Source organism: Pezoporus occidentalis, unplaced genomic scaffold (genome assembly GCF_034315485.1).
Source record: "Pezoporus occidentalis ecotype Australia unplaced genomic scaffold, CSIRO_AGI_Poc_V1 ctg341, whole genome shotgun sequence".
NCBI classification, from domain to species: Eukaryota; Metazoa; Chordata; class Aves; order Psittaciformes; family Psittacidae; genus Pezoporus; species Pezoporus occidentalis.
Genome location: NW_026915387.1, coordinates 672288 through 693123, shown reverse-complemented (window position 1 = coordinate 693123; position 20836 = coordinate 672288). Strand labels below are relative to the sequence as shown.

At 64.7% G+C, this 20836-nt stretch overlaps 2 protein-coding genes across 7 annotated transcripts in view; one reads left to right on the top strand and one right to left on the bottom strand.

Annotated features, from left to right (window-relative positions):
* Positions 1-20836, bottom strand: part of PPP1R1B (protein phosphatase 1 regulatory inhibitor subunit 1B) — a 155452-nt gene that overhangs the window by 4900 nt on the left and 129716 nt on the right. For 2 of the 6 annotated variants that reach the window (XM_062629822.1, XM_062629824.1), the window contains exon 2: positions 888-976. In XM_062629822.1, the coding sequence (XP_062485806.1) occupies positions 888-968 (81 nt within the window). In that variant the 5' untranslated portion in view covers positions 969-976. Of the gene's footprint in view, positions 1-887; positions 1088-2464; positions 2489-20836 lie in introns of those variants that run through there. The other 4 variants (XM_062629820.1, XM_062629823.1, XM_062629819.1 and 1 more) reach the window with 3 other exon arrangements.
* Positions 12559-15901, top strand: NEUROD2 (neuronal differentiation 2). The gene is made up of 2 exons (XM_062629817.1): positions 12559-12808; positions 14020-15901. Exon 2 carries the CDS (start codon positions 14025-14027, stop codon positions 15087-15089), a length of 1065 nt encoding a protein of 354 aa, XP_062485801.1. The 5' UTR covers positions 12559-12808; positions 14020-14024; the 3' UTR covers positions 15090-15901.

Below are 20836 nucleotides of genomic sequence, written 5' to 3'. Positions count from 1 at the left end.
TACAACAGTGACTGCACCGTCCCCCAGCGTGTCCTGTCCCTTCGGCCCCATCCCTGTCCCTCTCCTGTCCCTTCGGCCCCATCCCTGTCCCCGTCCAGTCCCTTCGGCCCCATCCCTGTCCCCGTCCAGTCCCTTCGGCCCCATCCCTGTCCCTCTCCTGTCCCTTCGGCCCCATCCCTGTCCCTGTCCAGTCCCTTCGGCCCCATCCCTGTCCCTCTCCTGTCCCTTCGGCCCCATCCCTATCCCTGTCCAGTCCCTTCGGTCCCATCCCTCTCCCTCTCCTGTCCCCTCCATCCCATCCCTTCCCTCTCCCCCATCCTTGTCCCTATTCTGTCCCCTCTGTCCCATCCCTGCCCCATCCCTGTCCCCCTGCACAACTCTCCCTCAGCGGTTCCGCAGCTCACACAGGTACCTCGGAGCTCCCCATTCCCGTCCCCGTCTCTCCCTTGTCCCATCCTGTCCCCCCCCCATCCAGTCCTGTCCCCTCTGTCCCTCCCGTTCCGTGTCCTGTCCCCTCTATCCCCTCCGATCCCACTTACCCTGCTCTCCCAATCCCATTCCGTCCTTTCTGTCCCCTCTAATCCCCCCTGTCCTGCTCTCCCGGTCCCTTCCCCTCCCTCCTGTCCCCTCCATCCCTGTCCTGTCCCGTCCGATCCCCCTCGTCCCGCTTTCCCGGTCCCTTCCCTCCCTCCTGCCCCCTCCGATCCCCCAGTCCCATCCCTCCTGTCCCACTCTGCCCCCATCCTCTTTCAAGACCTTGGGGCTCCCTCGTTGCCCCCCCCCCCCCCATCCCTCCCGGTCACACCGGGGGTCCCTCGTCACTGCAGCGACCTCGGGGGTGCCGAGGGACTCCCGGGGTGCCCCCATACCCCGCTGTGTCCCCTCACCATCTCCACGGCGCGGGGGTCCAGCTGGCTGGGGGGGGCCGGCACCGAGAACTGGATCTTCTTGCGGTCCTTGGGGTCCATGGTCACCGCTGACGGGGGGTCTCAGCCGCCGGTACCGAGCAGGGAGTTCGGTAGCACCCGGGGCTCCGGTACGGCGAGGACTGAGAGTGGCGGGAGGTGGGGAAAGCAGAGCCGGTGAGGAGGAGGAGGAGGAGGAGGAGGAAGGAGAGGGAGGGAGGACACATCTCCTACCAAGCACTGAATTATTCATCTCCCCCCTCCCGGGGCAGGGGGGCTGAGGCCGAGGTAATGAGCCCTTGGGGAGCCCCTCGGGGGGGTTCAGACAAGCTGTGGGGGGACCTTAACCCCTTCCCTGCCAACGGGGTGTCTCCCGATGGGACAGCGATGGGAATGGGACGGGAATAGGTGCTTCCACGTGAGTCCCCATTCCTGGTGCTTCAGTTACCCCACCAAGCTGCAATCAGGGGGCAGGGGCACGGCCATTTACACCCTTGGATGGGCAGCAGGAAAATCCCGACCCCCCCCCCGGGCCCAGCCTGCTCTGTTCCACACGGGCCAGGGACACGGCTCAGGCAGGGCTGGGATCTCCCAGGGGCTGGATATCCATGGGGACTTGGGACACCCCGACCGTGCCATTGCACCTCCGCCAGCCACAGCCCCGGCGCACGGGGTGTGCCAGGGCCAGAGGACTCTGCCCTCAGCCGGCCCTGCGCCGTTTTCCTGGTGGAAAATTCCACCAAACCCAAAGTTTCCCCTTGGGAAGGGGAGGTCTCGGCCTCCCAACCCCGGTCCCTCCAACCCGGCCACCGCTCGGCACCGGGGTCCGGTGCGATGCTGCCGGAGGGCACCCGTGGGCACAGAGCCGGGGCCGGGCGCGGTGGCTCCTGCCCCATCACGGGGTGTCCTGGCCGGGGGACAAGGCCGGGGCGGTGGCGTTGAGGAAGCCGCTTCCAAGAAGGAACGAGGAAGAGGGAGCCGGGAGCTGGCTCCGGCCCCCGGATCTCCCGGTGCTCCAAGGGCTGCGGGTGGCCGCGGGCCAGCAACCGCTGCTCCAGCAAAATATTTACCCGAGCGGCACCGTGCCACGGAGCAGCCTCCTCCGGCACAGCGTGGCAAAGCCGGCCCTGCACATGGCACTGCCAACCTCAGGGCAGCGGGGGGACAAGGCGTGGGGTCCCTCGCTCACCCCCTTGGCCAGGCTGACCCCATGCGATGCTCCGGAGCATCGTCTCCATCCTCATCCCCATCCCGCCATCCCATCGCGGGACCGGGGTCGTTATGGCAACAGGTTCCCAGGCTCCCATCCCGCTGCCGTTCCCGCTCCTGCCGCCTACGAAGACACGGAGCGAGGGGGTGGCCGGGCCCCTTCCCCTCCCCTTCCCTCCGTGCGCTGCGGCAGCGGCAGCACCCGCAGCCCCCCGGGATCGGCGCACGCCGCCCGCGCCAGCACCCACACAGCCGCGCACCCGCCGGGGCACGTGGGGAACCGCACCGGGCCGCGGCACCGGAGCCCTCCACCGGGCCGCGTGTGCCGTGCACGGTCACTCCTTACCCACCGGCTCAGCCCCGTCCATCCCATGGGCACCGGGGCAAGGGCACACCGAAAGGGGGGGGGGTGTGGGGTGTTGCGCCGTGCCCGTGCCCATCCCCGTGCGTCGTGGCGGGGGCTGCGGCAGCGCATCCTCCTGCAGAGACAGTAAAAATAGCAGCAGCAGGTTCAGGACGAGGAGTTCGCTCCTCACCGGTGACAGGAGCCGGAGCCTGCACCCATCGGGGGCAGCAACGGCATCACCGGACTTGTGGGGCCGCGGTGTCAGGGGGGCGGCGGTGGTGATGGAGGGATGGAGTGACAGGGATGAGGTGCTGTGGGGTGGCATAAGGGTGTGGTGACATAGGGATGGGGTGGCAGAGGGGATGGGGTGGCATGGAGTGGGGTGACAGGGATGAGGTGCTGTGGGGATGGGGTGGCATAAAGATGAGGTGATATAGGGATGGGGTGACAGGGAGGGGGTGGCATGGGGATGGGGTGACACGGATGAGGTGCTGTGGGGATGGGGTGGCATAAAGATGAGGTGATATAGGGATGGGGTGACAGGGATGGGGTGGCATGGGGATGGGGTGACAGGGATGAGGTGGCACAGGGGTGGACCATGGTGCGGACAGGGTATACAGTGGATGGAGCATCGTGGTGATGGGGCACCCCAGGGACGGGGCACTGGGACAAACACCCTGGGGATGGAGCACTGTGGGGACAGGGCACCAGGGGGGGACACGGGGGGGGGACACGGGGCACTGCGGGGCCGGAGAGCAGTGAGGACAAGAAGACACAGAGACATCGATCGTTGGGTCTGAAAGGTGAGTGTCGGGGGGGGGGGGGGGGGGCGGAGCCGGTGCCCCGGAGGGGGCGGGGCTAAGGGGAAGGGCGGGGCTTAGGGGGGTGGGTCAGTGGGTGCCGGGTCCCCCCTTCAGTGCCCATCACTCCGGGTGTCCCCCCCGAGCCCCCATCGCACCCCAGGACCCCTGTGGGTGCAGCCCCCCCCCGGCTGCAGAGGAGGTGCCGGCAATGGGAACACGCGTGGGAACACGCCGGGGGGGGGGGCGGCAGGGACCTTAACCCCTTCCTTGCTGGTACCCCCCCAGCCACAGGCATGGGGCGCTCCAGAGGGCATGGGGGGGCGACCCCCCCCAAATGGGGTTTTTCACTGGGGTGGCTGGGGACGTGGCCACCCCATGGTGGCACTGGGGGGGGTGTCTGGCATCCCCTCTACGCTGTAGGGCTGGGGGCTGCACCCCACCGCAATGGTGACCCTGGTGCAAGGAGAGGACGCGTCCCTGTGGTGCTGGCACCACGAGGACGGGTGCCATCAGGGGGCTGTGTCCTCCTGTCCCCCTCCCTCTGGGCCCGGTCCCGGTGCCACCGGCAGATGCCGTTGCCGGTGCTGGCAGGGTCACCGCGGCGCTGGCACAGCCACAGGGCGAGCACAGGCCTGGGCACGGGCTCAAGGGCTTTGGCACGGGGTGACCATGGCTGGAGCCATCCCGCTTGGCAGCCACCGGCCACCGGCCCGTGCCAAGCCTCGCACCCCGGGGTGCTGCCATGGGGGCATCGGGGGGGGTCCTGGGACATCACCTTGGGATGCGCTCCCCCAGCTGGTTTGGGGGAGTCTGGGCGGTCCCAATAGGTCAAACCATAGCGGGGGGGACGGGGGACGGGGACAAGCCTGAGACCCCAAGGAAGGAGAGGACGTGGCCACAGGGGGGTCCCTTCTTGCTGGGGGCCGTGCCTCAGTTTACCCACCTGTGGAACCCCAGCTCTATCCCCATGCACCCCTTCCCTAAGCATCTGTGACCCCAGAGGACCACAGCACCCACCGCAGTGCCCCCACGGCAGGGTGGGCTGTACCGGGGGGGGGTGGGGGTCCCGTCCCTTTTGCCCCCCATCCCCATCAGTGCCACCCTCCCGAGGGGGGGGGGGGGCCCGGCCGCCAGCACAGAGCAGTTTGGCGGCCTCCATTCCCAGAAGAAAGACTAAAGTTAAAACATCTGTTAATTTATAAACCAATTTAACCATGACTGGTTAATAAATAGGAACCAGCTGCCACCCCCCCCACACCCCCCCCCCGTGCTGCCTGGGCCAGGGGATGCGCAGCCGGACGCCCCCCCCCCCACCTTTCCCCACAGCCCCCCCCGGGTCGATGTCACTTGTCACAATTGGGGTGTCACTGAGGACCCCCCCCCCCCCAAGGGGTGTTGGGGGGAGCACGTGGGGAGGGTGGCATGGCTGGGATGGGGACATGGAGGGGGTCCTGGGTGGGTGGGGTGTGCGTGTGTGTGCACGTGTGTGTGCACGTACATGTATGTGCTAGGTATGTGCATGTGCGTTCATCCATGTGGGCGTGCATCCATGTGTGTGTGCATCCGTGTGTGTGTGCATCCATGTGTGGGCATCCGTGTGTGTGTGCATCCATGTGTGTGCGCATCCATGTGTGTGCGCATCCATGTGTGTGCGCATCCATGTGTGTGCGCATCCATGTGTGTGCATCCATGTGTGTGTGCATCTATGTGTGTGTGCATCCATGTGTGCGTTCATCCATGTGTGTGTGCATCCATGTGTGCGTTCATCCATGTGTGTGTGCATCCATGTGTGCGTTCATCCATGTGTGTGTGCATCCATGTGTGTGTGCATCCATGTGTGTGTGTGTGCATGTGTGTGTGCACGTACATGTATGTGCTAGGTATGTGCATGTGCGTTCATCCGTGTGTGTGTGCATCCATGTGTGTGTGCATCCATGTGTGTGCGCATCCATGCGTGTGCATCCGTGTGTGTGTGCATCCATGTGTGTGCATCCATGTGTGTGTGCATCCGTGTGTGTGTGCATCCATGTGTGTGTGCATCCATGTGTGTGTGCTTGCATGCATGTGCCAGGGATGTGCATGTGTGTGTGTGTGTGTGCATGTGTGTGTGCACGTACATGTATGTGCTAGGTATGTGCATGTGCGTTCATCCATGTGTGTGTGCATCCATGTGTGTTTGCATCCATGTGTGTGTGCATCCATGTGTGTGTGCTTGCATGCGTGTGCCAGGGATGTGCATGTGTGTGTGTGTGCATGTGTGTGTGCACGTACATGTATGTGCTAGGTATGTGCATGTGTGTTTGCATCCATGTGTGTGTGCATCCATGTGTGTGTGCTTGCATGCATGTGCCAGGGATGTGCATGTGTGTGTGTGTGCACATGTGTGTGCACGTACATGTATGTGCTAGGTATGTGCATGCATCCATGCGTGTGTGCATCCATGTGTGTGTGCTTGCATGCATGTGCCAGGGATGTGCATGTGTGCGCGTGAGTGTACATGTATGTGCTATGTATGTGAATGTGCATGCATCCATGTGTGTGTGCATCCATGTGTGTTTGCATCCATGTGTGTGTGCTTGCATGTGTGTGTGCTTGCATGCATGTGCCACGGATGTGCATGTGTGTGCATGTGTGTGTGCATGTACATGCATGTGCTAGATGCGTGCTTGTGCCTGCATCCATGTGCGTGTGCACAGGAGTGCGTGCGTGTGCTTGCGTGTATGTGCCAGGGACGTTCATTGCGTGCATCCCTATGCACATGCATGTGTATGTGTGCACAGGAGGGGGCATGTATGTGCATGTGTGTGTGTGTGTGCAGGACACGTGTGCATGCGTGTGCACAGCCCCGGTGTGTGTCCATCAGTGGGTCTGGGTGCCAAGCCTGGACCTGGGGGGCTGCTGTCCCTATGGGGCTGGGAACAAGGGAGCATCCCCACTGCACATGGAGCCGGCATGGATGCGGATGGAGACAGGCCCAGTCCAGGCACTGTGCCCAGGGATGACCACAGCAATGGGGCCGGCTTGTGGGGTCCCTACTCCTGCCCCCCAACACCCCCCCCCCCTTATGCCATCCCCCCCCATCCCCGCTCCCCCTCGGCCGCGCGCCCCGACACGTGTCGCAATAGTAATGTAATTTGTACGTTAACAATGGGCAGCTTGAGGTTTATATTTAATTACACCGTTTGCACCAACCTGAACTCACCCTTATTCATCAATAATGCATGGGCTTGTGTTTAGCGCTGCTTAATTAATCTGTGCTTACGACAATTAAAGGCTTGCAAAATCCCCAAAGGTGGCAGCGGGGAGCGGCTGCGCCGTGCTCGTGGTGCTGGCGATGGCGATGCTGTGCTCGTGGTGGTGGTGATGGTGTGCTCATGGTGATGGTGATGCTGTGTCGTGGTGATGGTGATGGTGTGCTCGTGGTGATGGTGATGGTGTGCTTGTGGTGATGGTGATGGCGATGCTGTGCTCGTGGTGATGGCGATGGTGTGCTCGTGGTGATGGTGATGCTGTGCTCGTGGTGGTGGTGATGGTGTGCTTGTGGTGATGGTGATGCTGTGCTCGTGGTGGTGGTGATGGTGTGCTCGTGGCGATGGCGATGCTGTGCTCGTGGTGGTGGTGATGGTGTGCTCATGGTGATGGTGATGCTGTGTCGTGGTGATGGCGATGCTGTGCTCGTGGTGGTGGTGATGGCGATGCTGTGCTCGTGGTGGTGGTGATGGCGTGCTTGTGGTGGTGGTGATGGTGTGCTCGTGGTGATGGCGATGGCGATGCTGTGCTCGTGGTGGTGGTGATGGCGATGCTGTGCTCCTGGTGATGGCGATGGCGTGCTCGTGGTGGTGGTGATGGTGTGGTCATGGTGGTGGTGATGGTGTGGTTGTGGTGATGGCGATGCTGTGCTCGTGGTGGTGGTGATGGTGTAGTCGTGGTGGTGGTGATGCTGTGCTCGTGGTGGTGGTGATGGTGTGGTGGTGGTGGTGGTGATGCTGTGCTAGTGGTGGTGGTGATGGTGTGGTCGTGGTGGTGGTGATGGTGTGGTGGTGGTGATGGTGTGGTTGTGGTGATGGCGATGCTGTGCTCGTGGTGGTGGTGATGGTGTGGTGGTGCTGATGGTGTGGTGGTGCTGATGGTGTGGTGGTGGTGATGGCGATGCTGTGCCCATGGTGGTGGCGATGATGTGCTCATGGTGGTGGTGATGCTGTTCTCGTGGTGGTGGCGATGGTGCGGTCATGGTAGTGCTGGTGATGGTGTGGTCGTGGTGGTGGTGATGATGTGCTCATGCAGAGCAGAGTGACCCCCATGAGTGACCTCAACACCCGCATCCTCAGGGGTGCCCCCCATACCACAAGTGGCCACTCACCTCCTACCCAACTGGTGAGCGCTGCGGTGAGGACCCTGCCTCGCTTTCCCCATGAGGACACAGCAACCATCAGCAACAGCCCCCCTTTCCTCCTCCCCATTGCTTTCTGCTTCGTTTTCCCTTTCCCCTGCCTATTGTCCGTGCCCTCTCCCACTGGGGCACGCTGGGGCCAGTGCTCCCGGTGCTCCCGGTGCTCGCGGTGCTCCCGGGGCCAGGCCGTGCCACACCGGCTCTGTGCCTTTAAGCGCGGCACCGCGGCTGTCCCGGATCAGCCCGAGCGCCTATTAAAATTTTATGCGAAGTGTAAATGGGCCAAGTCTCCAGCTTCCCGCTCCCTCCGAATGATTTATTACTCGCAAATACCACAGAACTAATTAGTATAGTAATTAATTAATACGAATTTGCATATTTGCATGTGCAATTAGTGCAGTGGAGTGATTACTCTGAAAATGAGAAGTTGGGCTTGTCAGATGGTAGTGTGAACTGGAGTGGAAAAGCCTCGTGCAAATGAACCTGGGCGGCGATGGTGGTGATGGTGGCGATGGTGGCGATGGTGGGCACGCGGCGGCACGCGGTGCCTGCGGCCCCCGGAGGGTGCGAGGCCCCACACATGGGGGGCTCAGCCCCAGGGACCCCCATCAGCCCTGGCCTGGCCCTGGTCCCCACCATAGGGACCAGCTCCATCCCTCGGCCATCTCCATGGCGACTCGCTGTGCCAGGCGCATTGCCATGGCAACGGGCTGGGCCACGCATCCTCGCCATGGCGACTGTCGTCATTGGCGCCCTGTCACCATGGAGACTCCCCCCTCCTGCTCCCCAAATCCTCTCCATGCCCCTCTTTCCCCATCAATGGTGCAGGGTGCTGATGAGCCCCAAAGTCACTCGGGATGCGGGATGGGGGTCCTCAATATCCCCAGGGCACCCTGAGATAGGGGCAAGGACCCCAGGGTGCTGGGTGACGAGGGTCCCCCATTGCCATGGGGCTGGCAGGACGAGCTGAGCCCCACGCTGAGCCCCACACCGAGCCCCATGATGGCAGCACCCGGCTGGATCAGGTCCCCAGGACCAGTGGCCCAAGGCCTGCTCAGGATGGGGGTCCAGCACCCCCAGCCCCACAATCTGAATCCTGCCCTTCGCCTTTGTCACCGGCTCCCCTCCAGCAGCCCCTCGCCCGTGGCCTCGTGCCCACCTGCCCTGCTGAGGCCTGATGCCACTCAGTGCATCCCTGCGAGGGTTTGGGGACATCAACACGATGGAGGCAGCCCCCCCACACACTGATCCCACCACATCCCCCCCCCCCCCACATCCCCCCCACAATGTGCCATCTGCCGCGGGGGGGCCGGTGCCAGTCGTGCTCCTTCAGTCACACCGTGCCCACGCCGGCGGCACCGTGGGGCTGTAAACCCACCCCTGCTCCCCCATTGACCCGGCCTGGGTGGGGATGCTGCGCTCACACTGGGGCTCCTGAGGCCTTGTGATATCACAGGGCAGCGGTTGTGATGTCATAGCCCGCTGTGACCTCACCGTTGGGGCCTTGTTACCTCACCAGCAGCCAGTTGTGATGGTGGCACAATGGTGACCTCCCCCCCACCCCATTGCAGCCCCTCCATTGTCCCCAAGGAGCACCTGCCCCTGGCAGGGTGACCCCTGGGTGCTGAAGGAGCAGGAGGGGAGATGCACAAGCGCCCTGGGGCCATCCCTGTGCCCTCACCAGGACCCTCCATCCCCAGCCCCACGCCGGAGCCCGGTGGGCGATGGCTCCAGCAGTTTCCCACTGAACAATTCCCCATCTAATTTATCCGATGAACAGCTCGTGCCTTAAAACCCGCTTGGCCAGGCCTCGGTTATAGGGGCAGGGGGTGATGCCCCTTCCCCTCCCTCTGTGCCTCAGTTTCCCTCCACCACCAACCTTCCCCCTGCCACCCCCCCATCCCACCCATGACCTCGCTGGTCCCTATTGAAAAGCCCTTTAGGAACCAGCAGTGCACCCACAACCCCATCCCCATCCCACAGAGACCCCCAACCACACCTGGACCCCTGCTCACCAGGGATGAGTCCTATAGGGGTGGTGGTGGTGGTGATGGGGGGGGGGTGATGCTCCACGGACAGGGATGGGGACGGCCTCAGCTCCCGCTCCCTCCGCTCTCCTCCCCTCGCTGCCATTCCCGGCGGTGGCTCCGCCGCACGTTCTCGCATCCATCTCTCCCCAGCTTTCACCTCCCAGAAATATTGCAGCGCGGAGCCGGCTCCATCTGGCACCGCGGCCCCCGCCTCCCCCCCGCCGCCGCTCGCACCGCACTCGGGCCCTGCACGGCTCAGACCCGCCGCGGGGAAGGGGGGGAGAACGGGGACCGCACGGTGCGGGAGGGGACGGGACGGGATCCGGAGCGGGTGCTCCCAGTCCCACGGCCGCGGTGCGGGGCTCTGGGCTCACCCCGGGGATGTGGCCCCCATGCGGGGGGTGCCCAGCGGGGTCCCAGCACCCTGCTCCTGTCCGTCCGGATGCTGCGTGTCCACCACACCCCCCCCCCACCGGCACCCACCTCCTGGATGGAGCTGTTCCAGGCAGGATCCCCCATCCCCATTCGTCCATCGCCTTCCTGCTGGAGGGAGGGGAAGGAGCACGGAGGATGAGTTTTGGAGGAGGAAAGAGCTTCCTGCACCAGCCAAACGCCGGGCAGCGAGACCCAGGGGACCTGGCTGGGGTGGGCAGAGTCCAGAGGCGGCGGTGCCGGGAAAGCCGGTTCCTGGGCATGGGAACCAGCAGCAGGATGGGGACCGGAGCCCCAGGGTCACCCAGCCCCGACCTCCTGGAGCAGGAGGGACCCCCCAACCCTTCCCCTGCACCCAAAGCAGCAGCCGCCATCCCTGCTGCCCGCATCCTGGGTTCACCCCAACCTCACTGCCCCATTGAATGGGACCCCCATTCCTCACCCGGGCTAAACACGCCTCCCAAAAGCACCCGGACACCAGGATGGGGCTGGTGCCATCACCAGCCACGGCTGAGGGAATGGCACAGGGATGGCACCAAGCGCCCCACTCCTGCCCACCCCGCGGGCTATGTCCCGGCACAAGGCTCTGGTTTGGGTTTCCATCTCCCCCCCTCTCCCCTTTCATCTCCTCTCCCCGTTTCATGTCTCCACTTTCTTCTCCCTCCAAGCGCTGTGAATGCTGATGAGCCTCACACCGGCGCCCACCCTCACCGCTCTGCTCCCCGGCTGCTAATTAGGCTGGAATGGATGCAGTGGGCCAGGGGGTTGTGGCTTCCCCTTGTCCCCATCCCTGTCCCCGCAGAGGCCAGCACAGGCATTTCAGCCTGGGGCAGCCCCATGTACCAGGAACCGTGGCACCATCAGCTTGGCTGCACTGATGCCAGGGTGCAGCCATGCCAGGGGGAGCCGAGGGCAGCGTGGTAGGGACTTACCCAGAGTGGTACCCATCACTGGTGGGCACCGGCTGGGCTCCTGGGGCACAGCGATGCCCATCTGGCACCCGGCAGCCAAATGAAGATGGCAACAACAGCGGGAGGTGATCAGGGCTGCGATGTGCAGGGAGGGTGCTCAGGTTTTGGTGGCCTGGCACGGCACCGGCACCGGCACCGCCATGGCTGGGGTGGGCTCTGCCTCCCCGCAGGCCGGCTTCAGCTCCGGTGCCATCTGCTCGGCCGCAGCCATGAGTGACAGTCGGAGGGTTTTGGGGGGGGACGCCGGTGGAGGCCCCTCTGTCACGTGCCAGCACCGGCACCTGCACTGGGGGAGTGGGTGATGCCGACGCCGCTGGCACAGACCCGGCACCGCCAGCCCTTTGTCTGCACGTGGGCACGGCCCTGGACGCCACCGACACCGCGGGCACCATGACCACGCCGTGGCTGTGCCACCCTCGCCTGCAGTGCATGGCCGGCACGTGCCACGTGGCACCCGCTGCCCTGGGTCCTGCTTCCCTGGGCTTGTGGGGACAGAGGGATCCAGGACACGGAGACATCCCGCAGCCAGGAGCAGGGCACCGGGTGATGGGATCCAGCTCTCAGGGACACAACACACCCGTAAGGGGTTCCTTGGCCCTGGTGCTGCACACCGAAACAGCAGTGGTGATTTCTGGTTGCACACACACCATGGTGGGGACAGACTGGGAGGCCGGGGGGTGACAGGGCACTGCCAGGCTGGTGAGGAGGCCCCCAGCACACAAAGGCCTCGCCGGCTGCACCATGGCATGGCCAGGCCTCCACCATGGCCACCGTGAGACCTGTGTCAATGGGGGGCATGGGCACCGTGCTCACCGGGGAGGCCGTGCTTGTGCAAGGGTGCGCACGTGTGCACGTGTCTGTGTGTGCACGGAGGAGCGTGATGGAGGTCTGCGCGCTCCGGGCTGTGCCGTGGGGCTGCAGGGAGAGGCTGGCACGACCATGCGGCCGAGGGGATGTAGGGCAGCAGGCAGAGGCCGTGTGCCACCCACCAGGCTGGTGACCCATAGCTCCGCACCTACCAGCACTGCCCACACCCGCACCCACAGCCCCCTTCCTGCACCGCACCGGGCACGGCCACCACCACGTCCCCATCCACAGCCTCCTGCCCGCACCAGGCCCTCACCACCGCAGCCATCCCCGGCTCTGCTGGTGGCTGAGGGTGGGGATGGAGCCGCAGATGCCAGCTCCCACCGAGGGTCCCCACGGCGGCTCCCCCCTCGCCCCGGTGTCCGCCGGCTGCCCCTAACACGCTCGGGATAGCCGGTTTCCCCACCGCCCTGGTGCTGGCTCCATTGTTCCTGCCGGCCCCGCCATCGCCTGCATCTCGCCCGGGTCCCATTTTGCAGCGTGTAGGCAGAGCTGGAGATTTGGAAAAGGGTTTTTTTTTTTTTGTTTTTTTTTTTTTTTCTTTTCCCTTTTCCCTGGGTTTTTTTTTTGGAGTACAGAGTGACAGATGGCGAGTCCTCCTTCCCCAGAGAGACAAATCTCCCTGAATGCAAGCGCATGTCAATCATTAGCTCTCATGTGATAGCTCTCGCGCATGACGTGCCAACCATATGGCACTGGCAGCAGAGCTGGTACCCCCTTTGCTGGGTAGAGATGCCACTCTCGCCTCCTTTTGGATAGAGGACTGCAGGAGGCTGGAGCACCTCAAGGAGCCGCGTCCCGGTCCCAGAAGATGCTGGGAACAATGAAATAAGAATTCCTGCGGTCCGCCCGAAGGTGAGTTATGTAAAGAAGTGGAGGGCTGGGAGGGCAGCGGAGGAAACTTGAATGGAGAAAAGGCAACTTCCATGTTGATTTGGTTTCTCCGCCGCGTCTCGCCCTTTTTTCACCCGGCTTTCGTTCTTCCCCGGCCCTCGCTTCTCCCGTTCCCCACCGATGGGGTTTTCCCTCTCCCCCCGGGAGCGACCTCCCCCCCCCCCTTAGGGAGGGGTTGTTGGGGTTTGGGGTTCGCCGCCCCCCACCCCGCTTTCACCCCCCCCAACCCGCGGCTGGGCGCGCCCGGGGCGGCGCGGTCCCGGCGGGACGGAGCGGGCAGCGTTGGCCGAGCGGCATCAACGAAATCAGCGCGGAGCCGCCGCGCCGCCGCCCCCGGGGGCTCCGACCTGGCCGAGCCCCCCCTCCCGCTCCCCCGCCAAGCCCCCGGCCCCCGCCCCGGGCGGTGCCCTCCCCCCCCACCCCGGCCCCGGCCCCGCCGCCCCGGCCGGCACCAGGGGCGGCCCCGGTAGCGCCGCCGCCCGGGACCCCCCGCGCTGCCCCCGGGAAGAAAGGGAGGGGGGGGCTCGGCCGCCGCCGCCGCCCCCGCCGCCCCCCGCCGGTTGATGCCGCCGCATTTCCCGGGCCGCGCTCCGGTGGCCGGGGGAGCCCCGGGGCTACGGGGCCCCGGGCGGGGCTGACGGGGCTGGAGGGGGGGGGGGGGGGCAATGGGGGGCAGAGGGGAGGGGGCGGCAGCGGCTGCGCCTCGACCCCCCCCCGGCCCCGGGACGTCGGTGGCGGAGCCGCGGCTGAGGCCGCTCCGCGCCCGCGGAGGGGAAAAGTTGGAGGCGTCAAAGAGGGGCCGGTGGCACCGGGCCCGGGCCGCGGACCACCGGGGCGAGGTGCGGGAGGGGGCACCGACAGGGTCGAGGCCGGGTGGGGGCCGCCGCGGCGGGCGCCGGAGCGGGGCAGCCGGGCGGCGGCCGAGGGGAGCCCGGAGGAGGGTGGAAGCGGTGTCGGGGGGGGCCGCATGGCCGCGCCCCGAGGGAGTCCCGGTGCCCCCGGTGCGGGTCGGCCGGTGCGGGAGGCGGCGGCGAGCGGACCCGCGCTTCATTCGTTATCGGCGGCCGGGGAGCGGCGGGGATGGGGATTGGGGGGGGGGGGGGGCGGGTGGGGGGCCGGGGTGGGGGGCGGCGGGCAGCCGGTAACGCCTGGCTCTTTGCCCCCCGTTGCAGCCACGATGCTGACGCGACTTTTCAGCGAGCCCAGCCTGGTCCCCGAGGTCCCGAAATTCGGCGGCTGGGCCGAGGAGTGCGAGGACGATGCCCGCAGCGAGAAGGAGGAGCGGGCGGGGAAGGGCTGCGTCCTCCCCGAGGAGCCGCCCGAGGGGGAGAGCAAGGAGGAAGGGGAGCTAGGCGGGGACGAGGAGGAGGAGGAGGAGGAGGAGGAAGGTTTGGAGGAGGCGGAGGGCGAGCGGCCCAAGAAGCGCGGCCCCAAGAAGCGCAAGATGACCAAGGCGCGTCTGGAACGCTCCAAGCTGCGGCGGCAGAAGGCGAACGCTCGGGAGAGGAACCGAATGCACGACCTGAACGCGGCCCTGGACAACCTGCGGAAGGTTGTGCCCTGCTACTCCAAAACCCAAAAGCTCTCCAAAATCGAGACCCTCCGCTTAGCCAAGAACTACATCTGGGCTCTGTCTGAGATCCTTCGCTCGGGCAAGCGGCCCGACCTGGTCTCCTACGTGCAGACTCTGTGCAAGGGGCTCTCGCAACCCACCACCAACCTGGTGGCCGGGTGCCTGCAGCTCAATTCCCGCAACTTCCTAACGGAGCAGGGCCCCGAGGGCGGCCGGTTCCACGGCCCCAGCGCCTCCTTCGCCGTGCACCCTTACCCTTACCCCTGCTCGCGGCTGGCCGCGGCGCAGTGCCCGCCCGCCGCCGGTCCCGGTGCCCACGGGCTGCGGACACACGGCTACTGCGCCTCCGCCTATGAGAGCCTCTACGGGAACGCGTCCCCCGACTACAACAGCTCGGAGTACGACGGCGGGCTCAGCCCCCCGCTCTGCATCAACGGCAACTTCTCCCTCAAGCAGGACTCTTCCTCCCCCGACCACGAGAAAAGCTACCACTACTCTATGCACTACTCGGCGCTGCCCGGCTCCCGGCCCGCCGGCCACAACCTGGTCTTCGGCTCCACGGGGGTACGCGGGGGGGTCCACTCCGAGAACATCTTCCCCTACGACATGCACCTCCCGCACGAGCGGGGCCCCATGTACGAGGAGCTCAACGCCTTCTTCCACAACTGACCCCCAACCCCCCCCCGGTGATAGCGGGGAACCAACCCACCCCCCCCCCGGAATGATTTTGGGGGGGGGGGGGGGGGGGGGGGGGGTAGGAGGCAACGGCGGCGGCCCCCGCGGAGCGGCCCCCGGGGCTCCTCCGTGGGCTTTGGTGCAATACGGGGACCGGGACCCCGCGCCCCGCGGGGACAAAGTGCTTTTTTGGGAGGATTTCCCCTTTTCCTTCTATTCTTGCTCTTATCTACCCGTTAGTTACATGATCAGTGTTATTTATTGAGTCAAACTACCACTAGCCAGTCAGTTCAGTAATTATTGAGTTAGTGAGCGACTTCTTTATTCAGGTAAATCCTTTTTGATTTCAAGAATTCAGTTAAATTACTATTTATTACGTTGAATTCTTACTTACTAAGTTAATGAATTAACAAGTTAAATTATTATTTCTTAAGTTAAATTATTATTTCTTAACTCGAAGAATTCTTTCTTTGCTTAAATGGCTATTTATTTGGTCATATTATGATTTACTTAATTTATTATTTACGTAGTTAAACGATTACATTTATTATTATTATTGCTATTATTATTACTATTATTATTACTATTATTATTATTATTAATTTCCCGGAGGGGAGGCCCCCAGCGCTGCCCCGGCCTCCCCCGTTCACCCTCCGGAGCCCCCCCGGGCTCCCCCCTTCGGCCCTTTGGCTCGAGCCGCGTCGTTTCCTTCTGAATTCGTTTTCATTTCATTTGAGCTCGATCTTTTTCCTCCCTTTTCCCCTTCATTTTGGGCCGTTCTCCCCCCCCTCCTCCACTGCCGCCACCCCCCCCCCGGCCCCTAAAACACAACACACACATACCCCCCCCCCCCCCCGGTATTGGACACCCGCGGGAGCGAGAGGAGCCGCGCTGCGGCGCGGAGCGCAACTTTCCGAAGCAATAAAGAGGCGAAGGGAGGAACCCACATTTCTATCTATGCAAGCGGGCCCGGCCCGGCGGACGCTCAGAGATGCACTTTGCTTTGGGGGGGCCCCGGCCCCGCTCCCCACCCCGGGAGCTCCTCTCGCAGCGCGTGTGTCAGGACGTTTTCTACCTGTTTTCAAAAACTTGAAACGGAAAATGACAAAAAAAAAAAAAAGGAAAAAAAAAACTAAAAAAAAAGAGGAAAAGACAAAAAAAAAATGGGGAAAAAAAAAGAGGAAAAATAATAATAATCATCATGAAAAAAAAATGAAGCGACACCCCCCCCCCCCCCCCCCCAGCCCTGCGGAGCACCCCGGTTCTATGCAAGCGGGGCTCCGGGAGGGGAGGGGGGAAGCGGGACTGAGCCCTCCCCCCCCACCTCCGCGGCACCCGCCCCGGCCCCGTGTTTCGCTCCGCTCCACTTTGCCGCATTCCTCCGGTTGGAGCGACCGGAAGGCCGAGAAACGGCTTTGATTTTCCTTCTTTCTTTCTTTTTTTGTCTTCTTTTATCGATCTTGGTTTTTTTTTGGGGGGGGGTGGTTTTCTTATTGGACCCTCCCCGCACCCCCTTCGAGAAACCAGCATTTAATAGAGCCCAGGGAGGAGGAGGAGGAGGATTTCTGAGAAAACGTTTTTGAAACGAAAAAAAAAACGGAAAAGAAAACGGAAAAAAAAAAAGAGAAAAATCTGAAAAACAAACAAAAAAAACCCCAAAAAGTTTTGCAAAAAAAAAAGAAAAAAAGGGAAAAAAAGAAACAAAAAAAGAAAAGCAAAACGAACCCACCACAAACCGTGTAGCAAAGGGGACCCGCCTGCCCGACACCAGAAGTGCTTTCGTGTTTCTGTTCCGTTTCATTTCGATTAATAAATATTTATGGCCAACGATATGCAAGACACCCCCCCCAGCCCCCGCGCCGGGAGCCGCGGACACTGCCGGGGAACCGGGGACCGGGCTGTGGGGGGGGCCCGGCCTTTCTGCATGCACCGGCCCCACCGCAGCCCGGTCCCCGCCGGGGCGGCCCCGCCAGGACTCTCCGGCCGTAACGAGCCGCCTCCGCCGGGGCGATTCGCGGCGAACCCTGTAATTACCGAGCGTCCTTCGACGGCGATTAATAAATACTCAATGTTGACTCCGCCGCCTTCGCCGCTTTCCTTCCTCACCGGGCACCGGGGGCACCGGCCCGACCCCCTCCGCCGTGCCCCCGGTGCCTCCGCCGCTCCCACCGCCCCGAGTGCGCGGCCGTCGGTGGGGCGGCGCTGATATAACGCGGCGCTGCCCCATGGGTGTCCCCCCCCGGGACCGGGGGAGGCGGTGTCCCGTCCCCCCCACCACCTCCCCGCCAATAAAGGCACCGGGATCTGGAGCCGCGGCCCGGCTCGGTCCCGGTCCGCAGCCAGCGGCCGTGACACGGCTCCGGTCCCCCGGGAGATGGAGCTTGGAGAGTGATGCCCGGAGCTGGCACCGGGCCGCGGTGCTGGTGGCTTCGGCGGCGGCGGCCAAGGCCGGGTTCTTCTGTGGCGGCCCCTGTACCTGGTCGGCTCCCGGAGCCGGTGCCCGATGGAGCCCCGAGGGAACCCCGCTGCGGTGCCAGGTCCCGGTGCCGGTGCCCGACGGAGCCGGTGCCCGGTGCGGAGCTGTCCGCTGCGGCGGTGCTGAACGAGTGCCTGGGCCCCGCCGCCTCCCCAGCTCCGTTTACCGTCCGCGCCACCGGGGCTCATCACCCCCCGACGGCCCCGCTTTCCTCCCGGTCCCACAGACCCGCAGGTTTTGGGGCAGATTTGGGGTCGGGCCGGGAACTCGCCTCCAGCCCGGCCAGGCCCGGGGCCGGCACCGCCGGGGCTGGAAACGGGGAACGGCTCCAGTGCGGCCCCGACGTGCTGGGGAAGGGAGAGGCGAGGCACCGGGCCCAGGCAGCTGAGCGGGTTCAACCGGCCCCGACCGAGCCGCTGCCCCGGGGCTCTCCGAGCCCCGAGGACCGGTCCCCGGTGGTCGCCGTTCCCCGTGGAGGAGCGGAGCCTCTTCCGACGGCACCGGGGAGGGCCTCGCTTCTCCGGGGGAACGAGCCCCAGGGCCGTGGCAGGGGCGACGGGCAGGGAGATCGAGGCCCTTCTCCCATCACCCGCCGGCGGCGGCACCGGGGCCGCGGCCCAGAGCTGCGGCGGCGAAGGGTGGCTGCCCCGGCAGAGGGGAGCGGATCGAGCGAGGGGATGCGGGAACCCGCCCGGTGCTCCGGCATGGCCCCGCAATGCGGCCCCGCGCTCGGTGCACAGCCCCGATGCAAAGCTCCGGTGCACGGCTCCGGTACAAGGCTTCGGTGCCAGGTTCCGGTGCTGAGCGGCGGCCGCCAGCGGCTCCCGAGGCGGGAGGTCGGGAGCTGCCGCCGCAACCCACGGGGCTCTGCATGATGGTGGGATCAAAACCCCGTCGGGGCCGGGGTGCTGGTGATGTTACCGGGGGACCCCGCACTGCTTGACGGGGGGACGGGAGAGGGGCCAGCAGCGGTGGAGACCCCGCAGAGGCGGCTCTCGGGGCTCAGCGCCGTTATTCCAAGGCAGGATGAGATGGGGGTGGATTCCCCCCCCCCTTCCAGTTACCCCCAGTGCCCCCCGGTGCCCTCGTCCCTTTCCCTCTCCCTGCGCGGAGGAGCGCGGCAGGGGCGCGGGGCCAGCGCCAGCTCCGGGTCGCCGCTGCCACCGGCGAGTGCCAGCCGGAGAGGAGGGGGGGGGGGGGAAGGAGGAGTCATTGCTTCAGTTTAAATTTCATGGCATCTGTTCATTATTATACAGTGCGGATTTTTATATGGACAGCTAAATTAAAGACAGATTTCTGCCAAAATTGCAGCTACCATAAAAAAACCCGGAGGCTCCCGGCGCTGGGCGATCGCCGGCGCTGCGGAGGAGGCTCCTTTTCGGGGGCTGCCCGGGGGTCGGGGGTAAGGGGTCGGGATGAGGATGGGGGGTGCTGCCCCTGGCTCCGTACCATGGGGACACCGGGATCCCGGCCGGTTGGAGAGGGAAGGGTGAGGGGGGCGGGGGGGGGGGGGTCCCCGAAGCCGCGGCCGGGGCTGGCAGCGGTCCCCGCCGCACCGGGGGGCTGCCGAGCCGCCCCCTCCCCCGCCCGGCCTGCCAGGCTCCATCGCAGAGGAGTTAAAACAAGGACATCTGTGCCTGGAATCGTTGCGAGGCTCCAAACCTGCCAACGCCTGCTGGCACCGGCCGCCGGCAAAGCCGCTTCTCCGGAATGCGGCACCGCCGCCCCGGCCCTCGCATCCCCAGCCCCGCAGCCCGGCCCGGAACAGGGGGCTCGGCCCGGATGGGTTGGGTTGGGGGGGGGGGGAATGCTCAGCCCCCCATGGGGTTGTGTGTGCAGCCCCCCAAGGCAGTGTCCCCACCGTGTCCCTGTGCTCCGTGGCGTGGCCGTACCTCGGTTGTGTCCTCTCCTGCCCCGTCTTCACCCCCTGCCACACCGAGGGCTCTGTTCCTATCCCCACAGCCGGGCAGTAGCCGTGGGAGATGCCCTGGGGGTCCCCTAGGACCTAGGATGGGATGGGAGGCGGGCGAGTTGTACCCAGGGGAAGGGGTCACCCAGGGCTGGGGGCATCCGGGATCCCAGAGCCCTTTGGAAAGGGAGGAACCTGTCCCGTGTCCCTCCCCCAGCCCTGCCCAGGGAGAAAAGGGGCAAACCCCACACAGGGGCAGTGGGAAAGGCTGGTTCCAGTGGGAAATGCAGGGCCAGCACTGGCTAGGAGCAGTGGAGAGCAGGTGGTGCCCACCTGAGCACCCTGAGACAGCCCCTTCCCTTCCCTTCCCTTCCCTTCCCTTCCCTTCCCTTCCCTTCCCTTCCCTTCCCTTCCCTTCCCTTCCCTTCCCTTCCCTTCCCTTCCCTTCCCCTTTCCCTGTGACCCCCATCCTGGGCTCCAGCCCCATCCCCGCAGCCCCCCGCAGCCCCGGGCTCCCCTCTGTGACCCCCTAACTCGGTGCCCCCAGGCCCGGGCCCTGCCTGGGCTCCTTCTCCCCCCGCTCGGTGCCAGGCGGTGGCTCGGTTCATATGGGAAATGTCCATTTTGTTGCTACTTAAAAGCTGATTTACGGCGGCTGCATCCCAGCCCTGCCTTGGCCTGTGTTCATCCCATAATCTGCCCATTTCTCTTGGCAGCTCCGGCTCGACTGGGCTCGCTGGAGGTCTGTGCCGGGCAGCAGGAGCACCCGGCCCCCTCCCGTGGCCCCAGCCCCTGGATCCCATCTGCTTTGGGTGGATCCTGACAGCTCCGAGCACCGGCGATGCCTCTGGTGTGCAGTGGTGGGATGGAGGGGACCCAACACCCCCAAAACACCTGCCTGGGGCCGTGGTGCTGGAGGGGAGATGGGCAGGGGATGGGGACATGATACTGCACAGATAGGACCCCCATTCCATCCATCTCTGCTCTGAGATGGGGATGAAGGGATCCATTCACCCATCCATCCACCCATCCATCCCTCCATCCATCCATCCATCCATCCATCCATCCATCCATCCATCCATCCATCCATCCATCCATCCATCCATCCGTCCTCTGTGCCCAGGCAGAGCAACCAGAGCAGGGGCACAGTGGCAGGTCCCAGCCCTGTGTCCGCCAGCGGCTTGGAGCATCATCCTGCCTGTCCCATCCCTCCTCTGCCTGCTCCTAATGAAACTGTTCCCGACTGAAGACGTTCAATGTAATTGAAAGCCAAACCTTTGGAATCATCACACTGACCCAGCATCCGCTTCCCTGGAGTCATTGCAGCCTCTTCCAGGTTAGTGCCGGGCTGGATTG

Bases quoted from the DNA above. Each gene is read 5' to 3' on its own strand.
- NEUROD2 (XM_062629817.1), top strand. From the start codon at position 14,025: ATGCTGACGCGACTTTTCAGCGAGCCCAGCCTGGTCCCCGAGGTCCCG.